General features: G+C 40.7%; 1 protein-coding gene and 1 long non-coding RNA gene across 4 annotated transcripts in view; one reads left to right on the forward strand and one right to left on the reverse strand.

Annotated features, from left to right (window-relative positions):
* The window catches only part of LOC138265365 (uncharacterized), a 110,151-nt gene extending 107,383 nt beyond the window's left edge, over positions 1-2,768 (forward strand). Inside the window, exon 3 of the long non-coding RNA XR_011199350.1 lies at positions 1,783-2,768. This is a non-coding gene — a long non-coding RNA (uncharacterized lncRNA). The remainder of the gene's footprint in view (positions 1-1,782) is intronic.
* The window catches only part of LOC138265363 (dehydrogenase/reductase SDR family member 4-like), a 129,709-nt gene that overhangs the window by 69,951 nt on the left and 34,376 nt on the right, over positions 1-25,382 (reverse strand). For all 3 annotated transcript variants that reach the window (XM_069213009.1, XM_069213007.1, XM_069213008.1), the window contains 2 exons: positions 22,402-22,574; positions 14,537-14,714 (listed from right to left, as the gene is read on the reverse strand). In XM_069213009.1, coding sequence (XP_069069110.1) covers positions 14,537-14,714; positions 22,402-22,547 — 324 coding nt within the window. In that variant the 5' untranslated portion in view covers positions 22,548-22,574. The remainder of the gene's footprint in view (positions 1-14,536; positions 14,715-22,401; positions 22,575-25,382) is intronic.

The raw sequence follows: 25,382 nt of genomic DNA on the forward strand, positions 1-25,382 counted from the left end.
GCCACTGGAATCAAGCTAGCCTGGCTGATGAATGGTGATACCCTGAAACCGGTCTTAGGATGCTTGTTTTCAGTCCAGGGAGGACCTGGCTTGGCAGTTCGGGCTGGACTGTTACCATAGGAAACAGGGTCAAGACTGATTTGCATATGGCTGGGTCCAAACTGGAACGGCCTGGGTAGCAAAAAATCTATGGATTTAGGCCCAGATCTCTGTACTGGGGGTGAATGTTTGACATTGTTCAGCATTCCGTCCATCACTTGTTCTTTTTGCAGTCGCATAAACATGGCAGGCATGTGCCTGCAATTAAGAATAAATAAAAAGTATCCATAAAAACGTGCAGCTATCTTATAATGTGCAGTGATTAATTAAAGCGCTAATCGAGTGATATGTTCTGAATGAGGCAGTCATCTTGAAACGGGAAACCACTGACACACTATCAATTATGAAGATGGTTACCAGGTTTATAATTAGTGGGCATCCAGGAAACGGAGCACTGAAGATTAAATAAACAGTAAACAAGGAACCCAGTAACATTGTCTATAAAGCTACTGAGTGCTGTAAAAGGAATGAAAAGAAAGAAAAAAAGGGAAGGAAAGAAACAATTGGGGCCTTTAAAATGAGGACATGCAAAACTAAAGTGACTGGAGCACAAGCCCAGGCACTGGAGCACACTCTATTTAAGGTGAATCTGCATATGTAATCAGACACATTGGCATCACTCAGAGGTCAATAGAGCCCATGACTGAAGTTGGCTATGGTTAGCTGGACCATAACTCCATTATATATATTGTCACAGACAGAGTCAGAATGTGAATGACCCTCAAACAGTCGAACAGCCAAAGGTGTCTGACCCAAATCCTGTCTATATGTCTAACAGTGGCAGCCACTTGTCAACTGGGGTTGCCTCTATGTTGCCTCTATGTTGGGAGAGACGGTTCCATCCTCCGCAGACTCCCGGAAGCACAAGGCTTCCAGACTCCTCTCCAATCACAACGCTGCTGTCAACAGCATGATAGCAGCATCGTAATTGGTTTGAGGGCCCTGCCTCGGCGCTCAGACAGGGAGTAGGGCCCTGTGCACTTTCCCCACCCTGCTGTTCAAGACAGCCGGAAGGTGGAGAAATGAAAAGTGCACGTCTGTTTGGCCGGCCGAATACGGCCGGCCAAAGCGTCATGCGCACTTTATATGCACTCACCAGTCTGCCTCCAGCCCTTCTCCTCCTCGAGCCCCTCCTGGCCGTAACCTGGCTCCCAGAGGAAAATAAAATGATAATAACATTAGGTAAATTATCATTTTTTTTCCCTTTCGTCCGCTGCATAAAAAAGTGAGACGAAGCTTTTGAGTGCTGAAATTAACACTAACAATAATTTCAGTATTCTGTTATTTGATTTAACATAGAAATTGTATTAACATAGAAAATAACATGTGACTTGAAATGTGCCTACTTGATTGACCACCACCATTTACAAAGTTATTCATTAATAGTGTATTAACATGTTTTAAGAGCTTATATATTTGTAAAAAAATGCAATAAAATGCCATACTTACAGCTAAACTTTATGAATTTTGCTTATGCTAAATAAAAGCCTCAAGTTAGTGAGGCCTAGACTGAAACTAGATGTCTGCCAAATACTGAAAAATCCAACGTTAGTAAAATGATCTCTGGTTCGCTGAATAACAAATCCTTTGTCTAAGTCTCAAAGTTGTCCAAAACCTGTAATACCAAAATGTATTTCTCCAGAGGAAATGTGTGTAAACCTGAATGTTTCTACATTATTGCAGCCCTTACCACGAAGCGTATCGAAAAGCAACGCTCTCAGGAAGTAACAATGGGCCTACTGATGGAGGACAGAAGGATCTACAAAATGATTCTTATTGTACCGACTGATGTACGCAAGAGGAGAAGAACCTATCATTGACGTGTGAAAGATTGTCTAGTGAAATCTCTGATTTTGAAAAAAAATAATATTGGATAACCATCTCTCGCAAGACGCTTCTGACCAATGACAACGTGGGATTACTTTAACTTCACCGCACTGCTCTTGGAGTTACCAGCTCATTCCTGTGACCCTCGTTACGAGATTTGTCTGTAACTTTGACACTTGCCAGCCTATCTACTGACATTCTGATACTTTGCTATATTTGAGTTTATTTTCCGTTGCTCCATGCAGTGATGCTGGTGCTTACTTTAGCGTATGAGACTTAGAGCCTGTAGCGCTTTTCCTGCCTGCCTTAGATATTATCTTGACAGTTCAGAGAACTTAGAGCCCTGATGTTGAACCTTCTCCCCTTCCTTCCATTCTGTCCTGATGCTGATGTCCACTGATGAAGACAACGCTGCTTTCTGATCCTTAAAGACAGGTGTATATACTGAAATGTCTATTGTTGATTTGTCTTTTGTTTTTTAGGTACCAACTGCTGCTTTTTGATAGAGCCATACCTAGATGTTTTCCAAATTTGTGTTACTAAAACTTTTGCGTGCAGCCCAACATGCTAATGCTAATCTGGAGTTAGTGAGGAGTTTTCTCTAGTCATCCGTTATGACAACGAACCAACATTATTCATTTACTGATCAAATGTATGTTATTTCCATCGTGCAATTACTCTTGTTATTGATTTGTACTGTCGCTATTGAGAGTCTTGTTATTAATGCTTTAGTGAAGTTAAGAGTTTTGGGACGTTTCGGTGAAACAGTGTTGTTTCTGAATCTTTATCATTGAGACTAATTTACGTGATTTAGCATTGATAATCTAGGGAAATAAATATTCTAACTGATGCTAAAAGGTGTGGTTATTCGTGGCCAAATGGGTCATGGAATGTACAGTTACTGACTCTAAGTATTGTAATGTTTATTTGGTGATATTCATATGATGTACAGATTTAATGGTGTGAACATCTTAAATGAGTCAAAAGGTCCATTGGCTTAAGGACGCGTCCCCTTACTAATTAACGTAAATAACCAGATAAGGTAAGATGCGCTCACATGCTCCTCCGCCTTGGCGGATGAGCTGCCGCCGATGTCACTGCAGACAGGTCACACTGTGAGGGTGTATCCAGAAAGTACTTTACTAGACACACTGAAAATGATGTTTTTAAGATTACAAACATATAACATAACCATTGCCAAAACAATATGCAACCCTTTTTAAGAGCTCTAACAGGGATCATCACTTGCAACTCTTCCATGTCTATTGCTTTGCAGAGGTTGGGGGGACCTAATGCTTTTCCTGCAAAGGAATCCGATATAACAAAATTTGTGCCTGCAGGTCTTAATCTAGTATAAAAATAATCCATTCTATTGTCTTCAACATGATGTTCTTCACTTTAAATAAGTCAGCCATGTTGCCTTCGTGATAGCTTTAACTACCAAGGAGAACAGACAAGACATCTTACATAACCGTTTTCCAATTAACAAATCAGGGGCCGTATTACGCAAACGGTGCACTTTCAAAAAGTGTACTGGGTACAAACAGCAACAGTGCACCCTATTACAATGAATGTGCTGTCCAATTCAGTGAAATGTGGAGCAGCTACTTCAATGCTGCACCAAGTATCCTTGTACAGGTGGCAACCTTCCTGTAGAGATACTACAGCAGTGAGGTACAGTGAGTAACTGCATCCGCCTGGAGGGGTATTTCTGGTGAGTCCATGGGATCTACTTTAATCCTTTAAGAAGGGCTATGTCCAGGAGGTACACTGACAGCCACCACCTTTTTGTGATGCTCTGTTGTGTGACTCCTAAGGGCAAGTTTGCCTTGTAGATAACACCTGTAATAGTTAAGAGGCATCCCTGTATTCCTGGGAATCTGGCTACATAATCTAAACCAGTGTTTTTCAAACTTTTCAATACCGTGCCCCACCAGTGGAGGAAAAAAAAATCATCGGGCTCCCCTCAGAAGTTTACACAATTATTCTTTTGAGTTGGCAATGCTTAAACATGTCTAGACTTATTTAAACATTGCCATTAAGTTCCATTACCTTTTTTACAAATGCAACAAACAGTTTTGTGCTTAAAACAAAGCACTGTTATCTGCATAATGCTTCTTTTGGCCAGTGCCTGGCACTCCTCCTGGGATCACTTGGGGCCCCCCTAGGGGGGTCCACCCCTCAGTTTGAAGACCCCTGATCTAAACCAAAAGCATAGTGACCCCCTCAGAGAGAGCTATTAGTCTACACTTTCTTGGCAAAACACAATGCCAAAACACAAAACACAATGCCAAAGAAAAATGACAAACATTTAATTATTTTCATACAAACGTATTCTTACTGTTTTAAAATAAAAGTAGCAAGGTAATTGAGAAAATGATAAGAAAAAGTAGGACTCCAAAACGAGATGCAGATCATGGGAAAGGTGACAAAAAAGTGATAATCGGTGCTCTTGCGATATAAAACCAACAGTCTGTTGACTGTTTGGTGAAGTTTTTTAAATACAACAAAACACCATTAGTGAAAGTTCAGTTTGATCATTCCAAATTAATTCCAGTCAATAGGGTAGATCTGTGACGTTCTGACCCCCTAAGATAACTTCAACAGTGTATTCATCAAGACTGGTGAATGGTAGCAACCAACAAGAAAAAAAAATTCATGGGTCAGCTGCTAAAGTCTGCAAAAATTTCCCAAAGACCTATCATACCCCTATAGATTTTGTTTTGGTATAGAAAAATGATAGCTCAATGTTAACAGATCGCCACTAAGTGGGGTCCCAATACTATTAGATCACAAGTAAATCAAAGATAATATGGAGTGGCTTCCTTTCACCCCTTTGAGCTTCCATTCTGCAAAACAGATCCCACAAAAAGAACGTATCTGACACTTTATCACTAAATTAGCTGTAGAAAAACTGTACAACGTTTGTTTGGAGGAGGTGAATAGTAACCATTACATGTATTTGTGGTATGAAATAACCACGGTGTAAAAATTGTATTACCTGAGCATTGTGACACAAAGAAATAATAAAAAATAATAATGATATTAAATCAGCGTAATTACATACGTTGACACCATGCATGGTGAGTAACTATTGAAAAGAGAGGGTGAAGATGTAACTCAAATGAAATTATAGAGAACACCAGTGATTTCATGCATTCTAGGGGAATCCAAGTGGTTTCATTATGCATAGAAAACCTCTTGCCATTTTGGGAAACAATGTTCCTCCCAAAAACACAACACATCATCCAGAGGATTGGCGCTCATTGCCAATGCTGTCCAAAATTTGAGAAATTCTTAGGAAAACTGAAAATAATTAAGCATTGACATCCAGTGGCAAGCACAGGACTTACTCGTGGTAGCTTCAGTGATGTGCTGTCTGCTTAAAGTGAGGCTGCGCATGCGCACTACCTCTGAATAGTGGCTGGATGGCCTCCATGCTTGTTACGTGCATGTGGACAGGAAGTTAGAAACCTGTTGGATTGCTACTATAAAAGTGGAGTGTACCAAAAAATACAAGTAATGGCATGGTGATCCCAGGGAGTTTGAAAAAAGAAATGTGAAAGCTCTAACAAAAAAAGTGTTAGTGTATGCACACCCAAATGCTACAATAGAAATGGAAAAAAATCTCAAACTGTTTTAGTGATAAGGAGGCTCATCAAGACCATGAATGCCCGCCTATCTAGTGCCGCAAGAATTAAGGTAAGAAAATATTATAAAGATATAATTGATCAAAAACACTTCAAAGATACCTACATGATAATACTGAATCTCTTTAACATATCAGAAACAAAAAAATAATTTCAACATAGCTCATAAATGACATGTTACTGAGCAGTCATAAAACACCCTAAAAAAGGCTGGTTGTCTCCAGTCCTCTAAATTGTTCAGTCCATTGTTGATTGTGTCCAGTTTTTCTATCAATTTTAGTTCTTTCCTAAACATTAAAGTGGTAAGATCACCTCCTCTTGCATCTAGTTGCAGCTGCAGAGCTAGCAACACTGTAATATGATTGGTGAGTTTTCTTAAAGTGCATGTATTATGAATGGACGTTTCTTTGTGTTCCAAAAGTATCTAAAGTCCAAGGTCTTTTCCGCTGTTTTTCAAGATGAGGCTTAGTGCTGTTGGCTGGTGTATAAAGTAGTGTTTTAAAGATGTTGAATTTAGTCAAACTTCCTCTGACGATATGTTGCTGAGGCTGTTCGATGCTTTCTAAGAAAATGGGATAGTGATAACGTGTGATATTTTTCCATGGATTTCTCTGATGATACATGGGATCACACTATGGTGAAACTGTGGTTTTGCTAATTTCATATGTAGATATTGTGTATGAAAACCCCTTGGTTCTAAGGGGTGAGCCAGATTACTTTTAATGACTTTTCTTTATGCAAAAGGACCTGTCTGTTTCTCTTATGATGTTTCTTTTAATTGGGACTTAGAATAATTATACATTCTTACATTGTATACTGAATATGATCATTTATTGCTACATTTTGCATGTCTCTGTATTGTTTCCAATCAGAATTTTGTAAAACATCTTTTAACTTTTGCCTTGATCTGGTACCGAATTATTGAGTGGCCCCAATTACTTATTTACAACTCTGCTAATTTAATGTTGGTTCTTGTTAAAGTAGATGTTCTTTATCACAAGGATGATGCAGCAGAACTTCTACAGTAAATTTGGATGATTTAAATTAAGGAGCGGATTAACCTTGCAGTTCAGGGTTCTGCTTCCACAAAAATGATAGTAGACGATGGTGCATAACAGTGCCTCCTCTTTTGTAGGGGTTCTCCTAAAGAGTTCCCAGAGATTTCTCAGTCCAGGGAATAACAGAGTCCTAGAGCTTTAGCACTCCGCTAGTACTGAAAACTCTCATGAAGTGCAGAGAGTGTGTTACTGAATGATTTAGAGGGTCCATTATGAATGGGATGAACTGATTTTTGCATGGTGTATGCATTTGTAATGCAATTGGGAGTACTTGTTTGAGGAATGGATTTCTGCTTCTTTTGTTAGTTGTTGAAGTTCTATTGGTTAGTTTCGTTTGATTATCAGATTTGTTGAAATCCTAGATCTCAAGATATATTGGTTTTACTTGTCTGTAAAAGGTGATGTGTATAGCAAGGCAAGTCATACAAATGGATGGGCATTCTGAGCTAATGACTTTTCCTTTCTAGGTTGTCTGCTTTATTTGGATTGGTGTAACTTGCTCTTGCGCGCCCAGTGCACGCTCATTGAATAGGGTGGATTGGCCTGAAGTCTACATAGTGTGAATTGTGCTGTAAATAGTTTTTCCATTTTTCTGTTCTTTGCTTTAAGTGTTAGTCTTGTTTCTGAAGTTTCAAAGTTGTGATTGAATTGTCTTACTCAATTGACTGAATTTTCCTTCCTATCTATGGTAAGCAGACAATGATTTATTCAGTTTATTGGTTTAAAAGAGGTTTTTCAATAGTTTTCCTGTTCATGAAGAAGTCATGCTGTCATTCGTTAGTCGCTAAAAGAGTGAAGTTTACTCTTACCACTCTAGTCTAAGCCATTACGGGAAGGTGTCGGACACTAAAACTGTCACATTTACTATTCTCACTCCAATGTAAGCCATTTAGGAAAGGGTGTTCAACACTAAAGTGGTCATATCACTAGTCCCACTCCAATCTAATTCATTTTGGGGAAATTGCTGGACACTAAAGCGGTGACATTTACTATTCCCACTGCAAACTCAGACATTTAGGGGAAAGCTTTGGACAGGGGTGTGGAATTTCCATAACCTGACATCATGGACCTATTGCTTGGGGGTCAAGGACAACACGTTTTATGTTTGTTGTGCCCTTGGGACAAAACATTTTGCTAAACTACAGAGACATTTTAGGTACCATTTATTTGGAGCATTATTAAGTAAAATATGTTAATGCATGCTATTTTTTCCAAAACAATATTCATAAGTGGGAATCAATGTAACCAGTTTCAATATGAGAAATACAGAAATAAACATGCATTGGCAAAGCCAATAGGTATGACATTAGAGGCAGCCTTTTGGTTTTGTCAGTGCATGTCTTTTTTTTAAATGTTTTTTCTAAAACTTTATTTGTTGTGGAAGTTGCCAAGCCCTCATCATTATAACAAACATTGGCAAAAGCAAAAATATTTTTCACCCCAAAATACACGCATTGCCATTGTGAAAGAGCAGAATGCCATTCCTGACAGAGACACATAGAGAGAGAGAGAGAGAGAGAGAGAGAGAGAGAGAGAGATAGAATGTGAATAAAAACAAAAAAAATCTTGGTTTATACCAGACCTAATTAGGTGTCCAATTCTTAAAGAAATTCACAAAAGTGAAATCATGGAATATGTCCTTATATTAGTGCAGATTTAAGGCGTTCATGAATTCACAAGAATTTACAGAAATAGGCCAGGAAATCACACTTCTAGAAAACATTTGTAAACTTCATTTTAGCACATGGAAATATGAATGTGAAGAAGAGCTGGTAAAACCTCTAAACATGCAAATTAGTATATTTACAAACCTCAAAAGGGCATTCCAACACTGGAACTATTTCTTACTGCTATCTCCAGCTCCATTGTGTAGATCTATTGAAAAGTCCCAAAATAAGAGAATTGTTGATATTCTAATCCTACTAGAGTATGAGCCCTGGCATACTCAGGGAGGTTATTATCAGAGCCCTTATATAATGAGATTGCTGCCAGAATTTGTTGCTGCACTAGGTGGCGTCAAATAGACAAGGGGATTTTGTTTTACAGGACAAGTAGATTTATGAAGCAAACTGTCTCATGTGCATGTAAATATTTGTTTTAATTCCACAGCCCTGCACTAAAGAACTTACATTTACTAATCCTACTGCAATTTAAACTATTTAGGGGAAAGTTTAGAACACTAAAGTGGTCACGTTGACCATTCCCAGGTAAATCGAAAATAATTCATTGAAGATTAACACTAAGGATAGCACAATATATATTTAGCACTGAGAATACATATTATTAAGTAAATATTCTGTATTTCCAAAATCATAAATAATCATAATATCAATCATAATCATAGGCAAAAAAATTGAAAATCCATAAAACAAACTAAACATGATACATTCATATTAATTTATGTAATAAGGGGAAATATTATTCAATAACTATAATTAATATACAATCATTTTGCACCAGGCATATTACAAAGAATCTACCAACCATCAGAATGAATAACTAAATGTTTAAACAAAATATAGCAATTTAATTGAAAAAAAAACTTAACCAAACCATGATTTTAAACAAAAATCATACCCTTTTGAAAAAAAACGTTAATAGTAAACCTATTGAACAAAAACAATTGTATAATTAATTTATTTTTTCTACCACAGTCTTAAAGGCAAATCTAATCAAGTAAACCTATATATTATATTTATTTTTAATCATCTAAAAATCTTTAAAATTAAAATGTAATAATAAAAAACAATATTAATGAGAAGGCTACAAATGATACATCAATTATTGTAAAAATGTGTAAATGTTCAATATGTAAAATACATATTTCTAAATAATAATTTCTTTAGTTAAAACTTTGTACAAAATTTAAAAACAATAGTACATCATAATGCATTTTAAATGTTATAAATTACTATTACAGTAAATAAAATGTAACATTACACCATAAATACAAAATGTCAACTAAAATAAAATAGAAAATTCACATTACAAATAATGTGAAAATACTAGGTAAAACAAACATTAAGTTTGTGTTAACATACATTTTAATATCAATAATTTGCAATATTTTTAAGAAATTATATATGAAGTGTATCAAAACAATTAAGTACATATTAAAAAATAAGAAAATAGCAATATTCCTATTATTATAACATAACCAATGTTTAAGTTAAAAAATCAACATGTAATCAATTATGGGGGTCATTACAACCTCAGCGGTCTTTTAGCAAGACCGCCGAGGGACCGCCGTGCAGAAGGACGCCAGTAGTGGCGGTTTGGTGCTCGGCGTATTATGACCGTTGGCTGCCCTCCGTCGTTTTTCTGACGGAGAGCCATCAACAGCCATACTGGCGGGCGGCGGGGAAGTGGAGGTTGCTCCACCTCCACCGCCACGCAAACAGAACACCGCCCAGCTAATCACGTCCTGTGATTCTGCGCGGCGGTGTTCTGTTGGCGCTGTGGTGTCGGGGGAGCTGCCCCCATGGCTCCCGTTCCCTGCCGGCGGATCGACGGAACAGGTGAGTCGATCGTCCGGTAGGGGAGGGGGATGGGGGGTGTTGTGTGTTGTGTGGGTGCATGGGGGGGTGCGTCTGAGTATGTAGGGGGTGTGTGAGTGCGTGTATGCTTGCTGGGGTGTTGCGTGTTTTGGGAATGAGTTTGTGTATGTCTGTAGGTATGACTGTATGGATGTGTGCGTGTATGTTTGAATGTGGGTGTGCGTGTCTGACTGTGTGTGTGGATGTTGGCATGTATGTCGGTGTGTGTGTATGTGTGCTGGTGGTGCCTGCGTGCGTGTCGGGTGTGTATGTGCAAGGTAATGTCGGGGGTCGGGGTGGGGAGGGGGGCCCTGCCACCTTTGGGGGGGTGGCAGGGGTGGTGGGGGGGTAGGGGAGGGAGTCAGGGTGGGGGTGAGGGGTGGGGGGCGGGAGAGACCCCTATCAGTGCCAGGGAAGGAATTCCCTGGCACTGATAGTGCTTACAGCCATGGATTTCATGGCGGTTCCTACCGCTGGAAATCCACGGCGGTAAGCCGGGTCAAAATACCGGCGGCGGAAACCGCCATGGTCATAATACTCAAAAAAAGACCACCAGCCTGTTGGCGGTCTTACCGCCGCTTTAACACCGTCCGCCAGGGTTGTAATGACCCCCTATGTCTTTATAGCATATAAAATATTACACTTGAAATAGCAAAAATATATTATCACTCAAAAAGCAAATATTACAATACAATGTACACAACATATTTAAAATATCTCCCCACTCTCATAACCCCTACATCCCTTGCCTATATCGATATCTATATTTACAAATCACATTAAATACTTTAGAAATGAAATATTTAAACAAAAATGAACATTCCAAACTAACTAAACACTACAAAAATCATAACAAATTAACCATAAAACCAACTAACTCAAAACTTTTACCTTTGATATTGCACCCAACAATATTTATGACATCATGATACTCTTAATACAATAGTTTTGTTTTATGATATTTTTATTCTATATTGTGTCCAAAACCCAAAAATTCAAGCACCAACCATGAGTATCTGGTCCCGCAAGACCCGGACAAAAGCTAAGGCGGACCATGGTGGGGCATGGGTTGGATGCAAGAGGTGGATTTGGTCGGGTCTAGTCTTGCCTTTGGACTTGGAACATTTTCTTGAAAAGTCTTGGATAAGGCAGAGTCTTGAGCTGGACAAGGCATAAGGCTCTGTCCAAGGAGGAGCCGTTGTCTTCGGGGAGCAGCTGGAGGGGATAGCGGTGAAGATTTTTACCTTTGGACTTAGATGATATTTTGGAATTTGTATTTCTTCAGCTGGATGAAGCTGCAGGCTGTAGCCAAAGAGGGTTCCACAAGGGTGGATACCCTCACCAAAAGGTTCCACTGAGCAGGATTTACTGCTGTGAAGAAGATCGTAGCAGGAGCTACAGCAAAGCTAGGCGCCATGGCGATGCACTTAGGAAATTGGTTTGCAGGTAGCTCCTGTTCTTCTGTCGGTTCTCCATACAGTTTTTCTTGACAAATGCTTCAAAGTTCGAGCCTTTAGGGTTAGACAGGTGCAGTACCCTCAACACCACTTCCAAAGGTGCCGCACCTGAGTGGCACCACTTGCGGGGTTAGGGCTCACTCCAGCAGAGCCAAGTTGCAGGGGAGCTTCTTATGTTCCTGTAGCTCACAAAGGAAGTCAGCCAACTAGCCCTTGGTACAACTCTGGTGGCTTGAGTTCAAGTAGCATGTCTTGCTCTTCTATAAGCACTAAGCCAGTCCTTCAAGTAGCTAGGCAGTACATCAAGAAGTAAAACAGTCCTTCTGGCAGCAAGGCAGCAAGGCAGTCCTTCTGCCAACAGAGCAGTCCTTCTGAATCTTCCACAGGTCCAGGAGTGTCCTGAAGAGGGGTTCAGAGGGTCCAGTATGTATGCATACCGGGAGGCACCCTTTGTGGGTATGTGGTGGGGCCCCATGCCCTACCCAAGCATTTGGTTCTGGAGAGATCAAGGTCCCCTGTCTTGGTTCCAAACTGTCTGGAGTAACACTAACCTGGTGTCAGGTTCCATGTGCTGGGGTTCAGCCCTTCGAAGTGCAAGTGGGGCAGGGCACAGCTCCACCGCCTGGCCGTTCTGGCAGGATGGCTCATCCTGCCACACTAGTCCCCTTTTGTGTCACTGGCTAGGTGGACTGTAAACACTTCAACAGCAGAGCCATTCACAGTTGTGTGACCCAAGACATTGGCAGAAGGTACAAATGATTGGGACAAGAAAATGCCTACTTTCCAAAAGTGCCATTTTCAGAAATTTTGCTTAGAATCTTACTTTACCATTAAAGATGATTTTAAATTACAATTAATTTGAATACACACAGTATATCTCTATCTGCTCCTTATCCAAAGTTAATTTAATAGTATAACCCAGCATTAATCAATGGGATGAATAGGCCTTTACAGTAGTGAAAAACAATTTTAGGAGATTTTTACTGCCAAGATATGTAAAACCTAAACCCACATGTCCTACTTTTTTAAATATCAAGCACCCGACCCATTTAAGACCTAGGTAAGGGGATAATTCTATGTATTAAAAATGAAGGTTTTAAGCCTGAGAAAAGGTCTGTTTTTCCAGGTTGCAGCAGCAGTTTAAAGCTGTACTATGGGTTGCAATGGCAGGCCTGAGACATGTTTTAAAGTGTGACATCAGTGGGTGGCAAATGAGTGATGTAGGCCCACTAGTAGGATTTAGTTTACATGGCCTGGGTACTAGGGACTTACAAATAAATTAAATGTGCCAATCAGGTGTATGTTAATTTTACCATATTTGAAGAAGAGTGCACAAGCACATTTGCACAGGTTAGCAGTGGCAAAGTGAGCAGAGTTCTAAAGCCAACAAAAACAAATTCAGCACTGTTTGGGGGTGATTCTGCAGGAGGGACCAGGTCCAACAAGTTTAATACGTGTTAAATACAATGTAATTATGTATGAGAGCTTTTACCCCAACCACCTCTTAACATAATGAATGACTGTTCGACTCACTATTCCAATAGGGCTATGTGAAGTAATTTGGTTAAATAATTAAATGGAATAATGCAGATATCCCTAGAACAACCATCATAAATTAAAGTTCCGGCACAGAATGTTTCACATTAACCAATGATTGCACTAGGTCCTGAGGATATGCCCAGCTATTAGTGATTGTGGTTTTGAGTCATATGGCTACTGAGTTGAGTGTAGAGCCCCACATAGGTCCCAAAAGTCTCTTGTACTTTTAATGTTAATTCACCGTACTTTGAGACCTCTTTAAGGGTACTCAAATGTCTACAGAATCAAATGATTATTATGACACATAGGTCCATTTAGATTCTCTGATGATGCTTTCCTTACAATGACTTAACAAAAACCTTGCATAATATTCAATCATGGGTGCTGCAAACAACTTTAGGCCATTATTTCAGGGGCTCAAAGGAGTTATAGTCAGGTTCTGCAAAATAGTTCACTCTATAATCTCAGAACAAATGATGATTTCTCTGTTCATTCTCCTGGCTTATGAAATATTCCCAGCCTTTATATTAGGTTTCACACCATTTTGCCAGAATTTTGAAAAATATATCAAGACTTTGCTGTTTGCCTCTTATGCACTATGAAGAGCACAATGTGACTGTGAAATTGTAATGCCACTTTATAAATGCAGTCAGTCATTAAATTGAAAAAATAGGATCATCCCCATCTGTGGTAGAAGATATTAACAATATCAAAACCTTTCAACAAAAGTTTATATCTGCTTTTAGAGGGAATCTAATAGTCATTCAGTTCCATTACCCTTATAAATTTATTTAAAAATGTCAACAGGTAAAACAAAGCTTGAGTAGAAGTGAAACAGCTGCCCGAACTCGGAAAATCAGTAAACATGAGACATTTTTTGTGATCCTTCTCTTGCAACAATTACCCTGTGAATAGTTAGCTCATCTACCTTTTTCTATATCTCGATGCACGTAGTTTCCTGAGTTTAGTTGTGTCTTGTGTTCCACTGCCAGTTCACAGAATTCCACACCAAGTCCATTGTTCATGTCTTAGCACATGGTGATGGCTACTGCAAGAAGGAATATCAAACTACCACCTCATCCATGTGTCCATTGAATAAACCTAGGACAAAATATTCTGGCTTACGTGTGGGAAAGGAAAAAATAAAATTGGTGTATGTTGGACTGCCAACCTATAACTATGGGAGCTTGTGTGAGCATTGCATTTGTTTGTGCCTTTGTGGGTCTGGAGTACACAATTAAGTACTTATAGGGGTCAAATTATACATGTGTTTTGTTATCTGTGATCATTAGTGGTCAAACTGTAACAGACCCTCAGCCAAATCTCCTATGGTTTTCAAGAAGCAACCTTCTGTTGAAGTTTTTTTTTACCAATTGTACTAGATTTTTTCTGTCTTCCGTCTTCTCAGCATCACAAACAGTTCCAGAGACAGGCAAGTTCTCTGCTGCAAGCTGCTCAATGGCTGCATTCACATTTTCTTGCTTTCGGCTGCTCAAAACCACATGAGCACCCTGCTGTGCGAGGCGCCTTGCAACTGCAAACCCGATCCTAAAATAGAGGCATACAAGAGTACACTGTCAACAAGGCAACAGTAATAATTTATGTACAAGGCTTTAGAACTCCTTTTGCTTGATTCTTTGGCCCATAAAAAATTACTAACATTTCAGTAAGAATGCATGCAAGAGTGTGGCACCCATTTCACTAAACATTAATGTCTCAGAAAAGGAATTGTTTATTTTGTTCTATTGATGTCAGTCACATTGTGGTCATTCCATTTACATTAAACAATCACCTGATAACTTGCTAGAAATTAGCCCGGCCTTGTTGGCTCTGAAGAAAAATTTACAAACTTTATTGTTCACATACATACACACAAGCACACATACATGCACACAAAGAGGTATTAAATAAAGGTGACAAAGGGTTAATTCTCAAATCAAAAATAGGTAATATCAAAAATGAAGTAATATATCCTGCAGCTCCCTTACAGTTGTCTGTAGGAGACACTTGTTATGACACATTACACAGTAGTTGTCTGCAGTTCACCATTCTTATACATCTCCAATAGTTTTATCTATTTGCAAGCAAACATGTTTGCGCACCACTTCGTCTTTAGCCACCAGCACTGCGACTTCCACACAGCTGTTTCGCATAATGGAGAAACACAATATACCTACTGTAATCCCTTGTGCACACTTTCACAAACTCATTGTATGAGCTATATGAGGGCTGCATCTCTGGACTCCTAATGTTCTGAACACCCTATCCTGCCACCGAAGTAAAGTCTGACATCTTACTTCAGAAACCATGCCTTCAGTATGGTCCCTCTGCTGGACAGCCAACTACAATCTCATCATTCTTGTTCCACGCTCCAACATTACTCTGTCCCTGTGCACTGAATGTAAGCTTTCCACAGCATGGACTGCATAACATACAAACGTGCTTACTTTGACATACTAAGTGCAGCAAATCATGAAGCCATTAATGTCCTTGGGAACAAAATATGGATAAACCACAAATGGACATGAACAGTCACAGCAGACAGCATGTATGCAGCGTCCTGATACCGCCGGCGTTCTGTTGATGGCCGCCGGTCTGGAGACCGAAGTCTCTAGCCCAGAAGTCGAAGAGGAGAAGTGGTAGATGACCATGGCGGTAACCGCCATGGTCATAATTCCATTTGTTTTCCGCCGGCCTGTTGGCGGTATCACCGCCACTTCTCCCCGGCCCGCTACAGTTGTAAGGAGGGCCTTACACTGATACAGAAAAGTTCCATTGTTGAGCAACAGGTGGTTTACTATTGATCCAGGCTGCAGCTAAACAGATCTGGACAATGACTAAGGCTACAAATAGAGCATTGCAATTTGTGTGCGTTTATTGACTCCAAACAAAGTATGTTTTTGAGTGATATAATATGGTCAAGACATATGCAGTTTGCAAACATATGAACTATGTCCATTCATTTAACATGAATATGATACAAATCACAAAGGTTTTACAATGGTGCACCTTTAAATTAGTTAACAGAAGAAGTGTCTTACCTACTTTTATTGACTATAAGAGTTCTTTAATGGTTATATTGTTTCCAAGTTCAACAATACTCTATTCTGAAAAAATGTGGTACTATTGGCCAATTATGGGGTTATTAACTTCAGGTTGATTGGATAACAACTGACATCTATCGAAGCTACAAAGATATAGATCTTTTTTTAGTATAGTACCTGATTTACAAATATTTGAAAAAGGATTCACTAAGCAGACCAATTGTTTCCTGAAATTAGAAGAAAGAGAAGAATGTGGGGTCCTGATATAGATCACCTAGCCAACAAATCCTTTAAGTGTTCCAGTGTTTGGCACTGTTTTCATGGAATACTCAGAGTACTAGAGAAGCCCCATAAAGTTGTTTAATAATGAAATGTTTTTATCTTAAACTGTTTGTCCATATTTTTGAGAGCTTAATTGCAGTTTGAGCTACCTTTAACCGAACATTTTTGAAGTTGCTCTGTTCTAAACAATGTAATTAACACCATTGTGCAACCTCATAGATTGATGGGAGGTTGCAACGCTTCTGGGTGTCAGACCTGCAGTCCATTATAAGAAGACTCATATGCTGCATTAATCCTGAAAATGAGTAAAATCTCAAATTTTGGTGTGCCCCCCAACCCTATGTTTTAAGTAACCTGAGAAACTTAAAAGCTCTATGAGATGACTACCTTTCCATATAAATTCAGTACATAAGGAGTTGATCTTTTAAAACCAGTTCAAATTGAGATCCAACTGTAGAATTCAAAATAAATATAAGCTGTTTGGCAGAATTGACATCCGTATTAAATTAATCTTGACCTATGAGGGTTAAGTGCAGATTATTCCATGGTCACTTCTATTAAGGGAGTGCAATTAAAAGTGATTATTTTAGCAATATCCATTGCAGGATCAAACCAAGATAAAGGGCCTGATTCTGACCCCGGCGGTCACGGACCGCCAGGGCCAGGGTCGGCGGGAGCACCGCCAACAGGCTTGCGGTGCCCCGCAGGGCATTCTGACCGCGGCGGTTTGGCCGCAGTCAGAAATGGAAAACCGGCAGTCTCCCGCCGGTTTTCCGCTGCCCAAAGGAATCCTCCATGGCGGCGCAGCTTGCTGCGCCGCCATGGGGATTCTGACACCCCATACCGCCATCCTGTTCCTGGCGGTTCTCCCCACCAGGAACAGGATGGCGGTATGGGGTGTCGTGGGGCCCCTTGGGGCCCCTGCAGTGCCCATGCCAATGGCATGCAGGGGCCCCCGTAAGAGGGCCCCACAAAGAATTTCAGTGTCTTCTGAGCAGACACTGAAATTCGCGACGGGTGCAACTGCACCCGTCGCACATCCTCCACTCCGCCGGCTCCATTCGGAGCCGGCATCCTCATGGAGGGTTGTTTCCCACTGGGCTGGCGGGCGGCCTTTTAGCGGTCGCCCGCCAGCCCAGTGGGAAACCCAGAATCACCGCGGCGGTCTCCTGACCGCGGAGCGGTGTTCTGGAGGGGGGAACTCTGGCGGGCGGCCTCCGCCACCCGCCAGAGTTAGAATCACCCCCAAAGTGTGTTAGTAACCTTCCTGCTACCTTGTAGTGCGGTGACCTGATTAGCTACGTTCTATAGTTTCTTTTTAGTTAGAAGATAGCCTGAAATGTTTCTACAGTATTAACTTCTTACTCTTAGATTCTACAGCTGTTTCTGGAGGGGTGTTTACTATGTCAATCCCATCAGCGTAAGCCAGCACTTTCATTGGATGGTTCTCACTGAGGATGGGTGTTATTGATATATTGTATAGAAGCTTAACTGAAAATTGCTCTAGGTATATTGTGAAAAGCAATTATAAGCAGGGACAGCCCTGAGTTCCACATGCTATGTAATCAGAGTACTCACACATGATCTGTAGCATGGCAATCAGTGTTTGATATAACACCTGAACTAATCTGATAAATTGTGATCCACAACCCTTGATTACCATAACTCTCCACAAAAATAACCAAGTGAATGAACTGAAATCTTTCTCAGCATCCAGCACGATCATTGCAGGGGAGAGTGATTGCAGGAGGCTATACTGATCAATGTAACTGTTCAATTGATGTGGTCAGTAGTACCTATCCCTAAAAAGGAATCCATGCTGCCATGGTAAAACAACCCTGGAAATTACCCCACTGAGAGGGCGTGCAATAATCTTGAAATATATTTTTGAAAAACAACTGATTAGGAACATTTGATGATTTGACCCTGGCAGATTAGGATATTTGGTTTTTTAAAGAAACATAATTAATTGTGAAATATAGGAGCCCCGCATTGCCTCTAAAATAATTTCTAGTAAAATGGAGGAACCACAAATAAAGAAAACCTTATCAAATTCAAAAGCAATCTGTTAGGGCCAGCTGCTTTCTCACATAGAAGGATATCTATGGCATCCTTTAATTCTTCTATGGTAATTAAGGAACCCAGTAGTTCCCTATATCTATATTCTAGCTTTAGAAGATTTGTATTAGATAGGAATTCATTAATGAGATCTATTGTGGGGTTTTAATCTTCATGAAGTCCTGATAGTCCTTTTCAGGAATTTAATAATCTCACTGGGTCCATCTACTAACTCCTCCTCTTTGTTGTTAATGGCAACTGTTCTAATACTCATGCCCTTCTGCCGCAGCTTCCAAGCTAACACATCTCCCACATAGCCACTATTATTCATAATTTTGGGTCCTATCAGTTATATCTTTCCGTGCTAAGTCATTGCTGTTGAATCTATCTATTTGGGCGTTAGCTGATGACATTTGATTTTGTAAAAGCTGCTCAGTTGGATCATTAATTGTGATTGTTCAAATATGACAACTAGCTTGAACTCCACGTATCCCAGCCAACTGCTCCTTGAATCTCCCAAATTAGTTTCTGGTAGACAAATCAATTTGCTTTTAATTAATTTAAACTCTTGAGATAGCAGTTCTCTTTTTTTCTGGTCATTGAGCCTGCTAACATTCAGAGTTGGAATTACGAGTTTTCCATCAGCAATCATTTCGCTAATTCCAAGACCGGTTACCTTTCTTCTTCTTTGATTGGCTCAAGCTTAGCACTGTTACACTTTCAAAGAGGAAAGCCCTTAATCTTTGTCTGCCAACCAGTAGCAAAACTGCCCCCTCCCTCACTGAGAGGCCCACTGTATCCCACATCAACTTGGAAACAACCCTTATACAGCCCTCTGCTTCCCCTCCCTAATGCAACCTCTATGCTCAAGCACACAACAAGAGTGCTGGATCCACCTATAGGGAGAAAATATTGCAGTGGGATTGGGTCAGTCAAATATGTTTGAGATAGGGAAGCTTGATACCACCTGTGGTTTTTTAGCCCTAGAGAGAAACGAAAGAGAAGAAACAAAAAGAGAAGAAAGAACAAAGGAAAAAAAGAAGGGTGAACCTGTTATAGAATACAAAAAAAGTATTGGAGCTGATCTTAGTCTGCCTCTATCTAAGAGGGAATCTATGAACACACTGGATCAGCCAATCGCAGCCTCAGTCGATTAGATCAGGAAAAGCAATTTGGAGATTCAAATAATAAACAATTGAGCATCTGAACGTTCTGTCCCTTTTTGGGAGCATAGGATTCTGAGTTTGCTGCTAATTTGTTTATTTTCAAAATCCTCCTATTTCCAATTCATGTCTGAGATGTGGGCCTCTTGTCCTGCTAATTACTTGTTGGCTTAGTTTCTGTCTGTCTCGAGGTCAGAGGCTCAAACTTCAATCACCTTGACTCATTTTCCAAGATGTGCATGCTTTTGCCATTTTCCAGACAGCTCCTTGCAATTTCGTGTGGCATTTCTGGTCATTGGCTGTCACATTGAGTCTCTTCTCTATGCACTATAATTAGCTCAGAAATTGTTTCCAAAGTAAAAGAGTGCTCGCCTTCTGCTGTCTTGTCTTATAGCCCACTGCCACTGTATACAGAAGAGTGCTTAGTCAGCTATGTGGCCAAATAATCCCATCTGAGAAATTTTGAATCTAGGGAACTCTCATGTTTCAGGGCTTGGCTGCTATTCATGTTTTTCCTTATAGTTTGATGTTGGCTATTTGGATTATTTTACGTCCATGCAGCACAGTTGATCTGTTTTGGTCCACTACTATTTGAAACATGAGATGAAAGATCAAATATGGAATAGAAATGCTCTGCCACAATATGCTTTTTTTGACTTTGGGGAACCACCTTTGCAGTGTAGACATCGTCATGAGCCATACCCCACTTTGGTATTCTTTTCCCCAAGGCATCATGGCATGCCTGAGTTTTACCTTTGAGAGACATGCATAGGCCTGAGCTTGAAGGATCATGGACTGATTATAAAATTCTGTTTGGGGGCTTGTACACAGAGATGTCTAGAACCCTGGATCAATACGACAACCACAGGTTGCATGTATTTTGTTTCTTCTTATCAACACTACAACATTTTGGATTAGTTTCCTTTTGCCAAACCAACCTTCCCTCATTGCATTACTTTCTCTTTCCTTTTTTGTTTTTAGTATGCTCTTGGCCACATGCCATACCAAATATTCTGTTAAGTGACTCTTTAATAGTAGTAATAGGTAATTATCTCCTTACTTTTCTCTTCTCTTACTTTATGCTTGCAGGATTGGGTCTTTGTATTGATCTTATCATGACGCACAGTTGCTCTTGCCTTTTACATGTTGGTTACAACTTGGTTACTCACCTAACACATTGGCACATTGCATGGTCTTGTGGGCCTTCAGTCCACTCAGGACAAGGCAGCATATGCTTTTTATCATGCTTGGTTTATGGGTTTCTCAGTCTATCCTTGAGGGATATCACAGGTTCAAAATTTGGAATCTATGTCATTGTTTTTCAGGTCTTGAGACCGCCAGCCCCATGGTGGTGGTCAGGACCACCGCTGCTGTGGCAGTCTGACTGATACATTAAGACCCTGGTGGTCAGACCACCAGGGTTCCACCATCTCCGCTGGGATCGGTGATCCTGATGGGTTGAAAGCGGGTGGAGATTGCAATCAGCTAGGCTGGCACTGCATGCAGTGCAGGCCTGCTGATTATGACCTTGTTCTCCACCAGCCTTTCCATGGCGGTTTTATCACCATGAAAAGGCTAGAGAAGAACAGGTGCAGAGGGTCACGGGGGGCCTGCACTGCCCATGCCCTTAGCATGGTCAGTGCAGGGGTCCCCCTGCCCAGCTCCCTCCAATGTTCACTGTCTGCTGTGTAGACAGTGAACATTGCAAGGGTTCTGGTACACCCTGCAGGAGACAGCATTGCCGCTGGTTTGATTTCGAGCCTGAGACAATGCTGCCACCTGATTCCCGATAGGCTGAAGGGCGGAAACCTTGGTTTCTGCCCATCAGTCTACCAGGAAACTCGTAACAGGACAGGCGTGTAGGTTTCCAGTGTGGCAGCGGCCTCCCCGTCAGAAGTTCGCCGGACGGGCCTACCCGACCCCTTGTATTTAGGGTGTGTCTTGTTGTTATTGGTGTATTTAGCACTGTAGATACCAATTAGTTTTATAATGTACTATTTGCAGCCTTGATAATGTCCGGAGGATGACACACATGTCGGCTGTTGTGTTGCTGAGGATTTCATGGTTTTGACTTTCTATGGAATAAAATTTACCTACGCTGGACATATCATTCACATAGAGTGTGTTATTGTCTTTACAGTGTGCACTGGTGTTTAATTATAGTACTCTCTGGGTATTGACTGCAGATAGTGGCCCCCAGTAGTTTGGTTTCATTATTATGGACATGCCAAGAGTGCTTGGTGGTATATCAGACCTCATGTGTGACTTCCACTAATAATCATTTCACCCATGTGACTGGATGTCCCTGGGTCATTTACTTTATTTGCATTTGCACTGCGCCGTCTTTTGTAGCACCTACTCTTTTATAGAAATTATCACTGTTCTGTGTATATATATGTTGAAGGGTGCATGTACATGTACAACTAACGTACAAACAATAAAAAATTTAAAAAAATGATTTTAATTACTCTTATTCTATTGGAGCCCCGTAATTTGTTTCATATTTGCTTTTGTACCATCATTGTATTACAAATGTGGGAATTAAATAAATGCATAATAATTTCAAGTTCTGTCCGAGCATCATAAATCAGTTAAACGTGTTCTTGTGTGCCCTTTTATCTCTGCCCTTGTTATTTCAATGGACTCATCACAACAATCAGTTGTTTTCTCTTTGTAATGTTTTCTTACCCCTTAGTGGACGCAGTCATCACAGCCACCTTCCCAGCATGTATTTTGCTCCCCTCTGCTGCCCTGCTGCTCATCCTCGATAAACAGCAAAGACTTTTTAGCGGCAAAGGCAAAAGAGTCATCTTAGATTTGATCATTGAACACATCTCAACCCTGAGACTGGTAACCTGTTCCTGTAGAGTAAATATAAAAAGGTCAGTATCACAATTAGATGTTTGGATGAGAACCACAGCAGCAGACAAAACTACAGTATAACTGCAAAGAGCTACAGCATCTTCTGAAAATATTAAATGACTACTGCTCTTTTGTACATCACCTGCTCTTCTTCTCCTCCAACCTCACTCTAGGTATTTTTGATATACTACCTAAGATGAGAATGTTGGAAAGTCCAGAACAGAAAGTGGGATAAATCCACTTGGAAATGCTACGCACAGAATATCCTAGGGCACCTATGAAAAAAAGCATAGGAATATAGCAATCTCTGCCTTCTTACCTCTGTCAGATTGTCAGGTTATCTCCTAAATAGATGGTCAGGCCCCCAGTACCTTTGAAAATTATATTCCAAGGCATTAGGGGGAGGATGGATATAGCAGTGGAGGAGCAAATGTATTCAAGTCTCTGCCGCAGAGCTCTCCACCTGCAAATATGGCTCAACAGACTGTGGTGTTAGCTTAGTTGTGGAAGCTGGGAGAAGCAGCTTCAACCATGCAATAGAGGGTACAGCAGGCTAAATCCCAGGGATTGATTGCTTCTTGACCAGGAGATAGAGCAGGGGCTTCATCAGCTTCCCATGTGACTCCAGCCACTTCCCCAAACAACCCAGAATCTCAGCACAAATGATTGATGTAGGGTATGGGGTTAGGAGAAGAAACCGTTATTTATTGTGCAATAAGGCTATCTTTGGCAAAGAGAAAACGAGCCTCATTTAACTCAAAACATCATAGGTATGGCAGAGACCCAAAGGTCTAAGTGCGAGTGGCTTTACAGATTATGATACAGCCTGATGTAATGGGATAAAGGGCTCATTATGAGTTTGGCACTCAGACGAGCTGGCAGACAAACTTGCAGGGATGAGGAGGCTTTCAACCCAAATGCTGCACCCTGCCATATTACTATGTTGCCACTGACTCAGACCACTGTCTGTCCCTCAGAATCCATGTTTCTGGCAGGGATGGTGGTCCAACCGCCAGGGTCATAATTTGGCGGCAGTCCAACAGCCACTGTGGCATTGGCAGTCCTAGGACCGCCAATGTCATAATTAGGCTCTAAGACTCTAATTATGGGGTATAAACTGTGATTTAATATGTATAAACTCTAAGACAAAGTGAGTGTCCACCTAATGGAGAAGAAGGCCAATTTTTACCTGGGAGAGAGAGTTGTCATACTGAGTATGGATCTTAAAGACAATTTAGGACAAAATATAGTATCAGCTCTTTTGTCTGTGGTTTTAATTAGTGGTCAGACTTTTTTTTCCAAAGCATGTCTATTGATTAACTAAGGGCTTCATATAGAAATGTGTGTAAGGGGAACACCACCATAATTCTTGATTCCACAACTTGACTTAGAGTTGAGGGAAGTGTAATGTGTACAACACCAGAACCTCCATTAAGTCCTCCATTGTAAACCTCCGAACTGCAGCCCTCAGACAAAAGGCCACTAGCTGATAGTGACTGTGTAAAGCCCTGAAAGAGTCAGTATGGCTTTGCTTAAAAGAACTATGCAAACATGGAGATGTTTCCACTATCTCAGAGTCATTTATTAAAAAATATATATTAAAAGTGTCTACTGTCTACAGTTTGAATCAAGGTTCAGGCCCTCAATCCAAAAGCACATCAACTGGTGATGTGTTTCTAACTGCCTAAGTGCTTCATTAATAGTTTGGCATGGAGGGAGCACCACCATATAACTCGTGGTCCCACAACGCTCCTAAGAGTAAGGGAAAGTCCAAAGTGTAAAGTGGCAGAGCAATCACTAACTCCTGTGGTGTACACCTAGGATTTGACAGCCCTCTACTAAAAGACCCTTCAGTCACAGTGACTGTTTTCCTTCTCTTCTGACCGCAGGAAAACTATCACAGATTTTCTGTGCCAGCAGAGAAAATGCAGAATGGCCAACATGAACATGAAACAACTCCATGCTTGTCTGATAAGCACCTACTTTAAATACAGTGCCCACTTAGCACACATTATATTCTGTTATGTGAATTGCATTCACAGTGCCCATTTCACAACACTGAGGTTCCTGCCAGATAGGCATGGATTGCTAGATATTGTAGCTGGCTATCACCAGGGCAGCAAAAGCCATCCCCACTGCTGCCTTGACAGACCTGTGGACTGCATACTAGGGCCTAAATTACCTTCTAAGTATCTTATTTAGGCTTTTTTGGAGCAGAAGGAATACTGTAAACTGGCAGTCCTCCAGCCCCACTAAAACTGTTGTTCCATCACCGCGCTTGAAGATTGGGCAATAATCTCAGGTTTTCCAAGCCCATATCTGCCAGTTCATGCATGGCAGGCATGGGCAGGGACAGTGTACCATGTCTCCTGGGCATAGGTAGAATCCTCTGGGGTTATTCATTTTGTAGGTCCAGATAGCGCATGTGCTCTCTCGTCAAGACCTTCTTTTTATAACAGTGGGTTTAAAGGCCACACATTGCTTACCATTGTTTGGCCTCATTGTCACTTTCATTTGCTTGCTTCTTGTTGGCCATCTCCCATAGGTTTCCTTCCTATTTGTGTGCATGTACCTCCTCTAGAGCATTGACTTATTATTTTAGTCTATTTCTCATTTTTTTAAGTGCTATGTTTTAATTTGTGTTTAAGCACTCGACCGGGGTGTCTTTTCCAGCTGGCTCCCTCATGTACTTCTTCCCCCTCTGTGTTTTTCACTTCCTCCCTCATCCTTGTTTTTTGCCCCCACCAACTCTCCCACATTCATTGCAGCTTTCCTCCAACCTCCACTCACTCCATTGTAGCTTGCCT

Source organism: Pleurodeles waltl, chromosome 11, assembly GCF_031143425.1.
Source record: "Pleurodeles waltl isolate 20211129_DDA chromosome 11, aPleWal1.hap1.20221129, whole genome shotgun sequence".
Classification (NCBI taxonomy): domain Eukaryota; kingdom Metazoa; phylum Chordata; class Amphibia; order Caudata; family Salamandridae; genus Pleurodeles; species Pleurodeles waltl.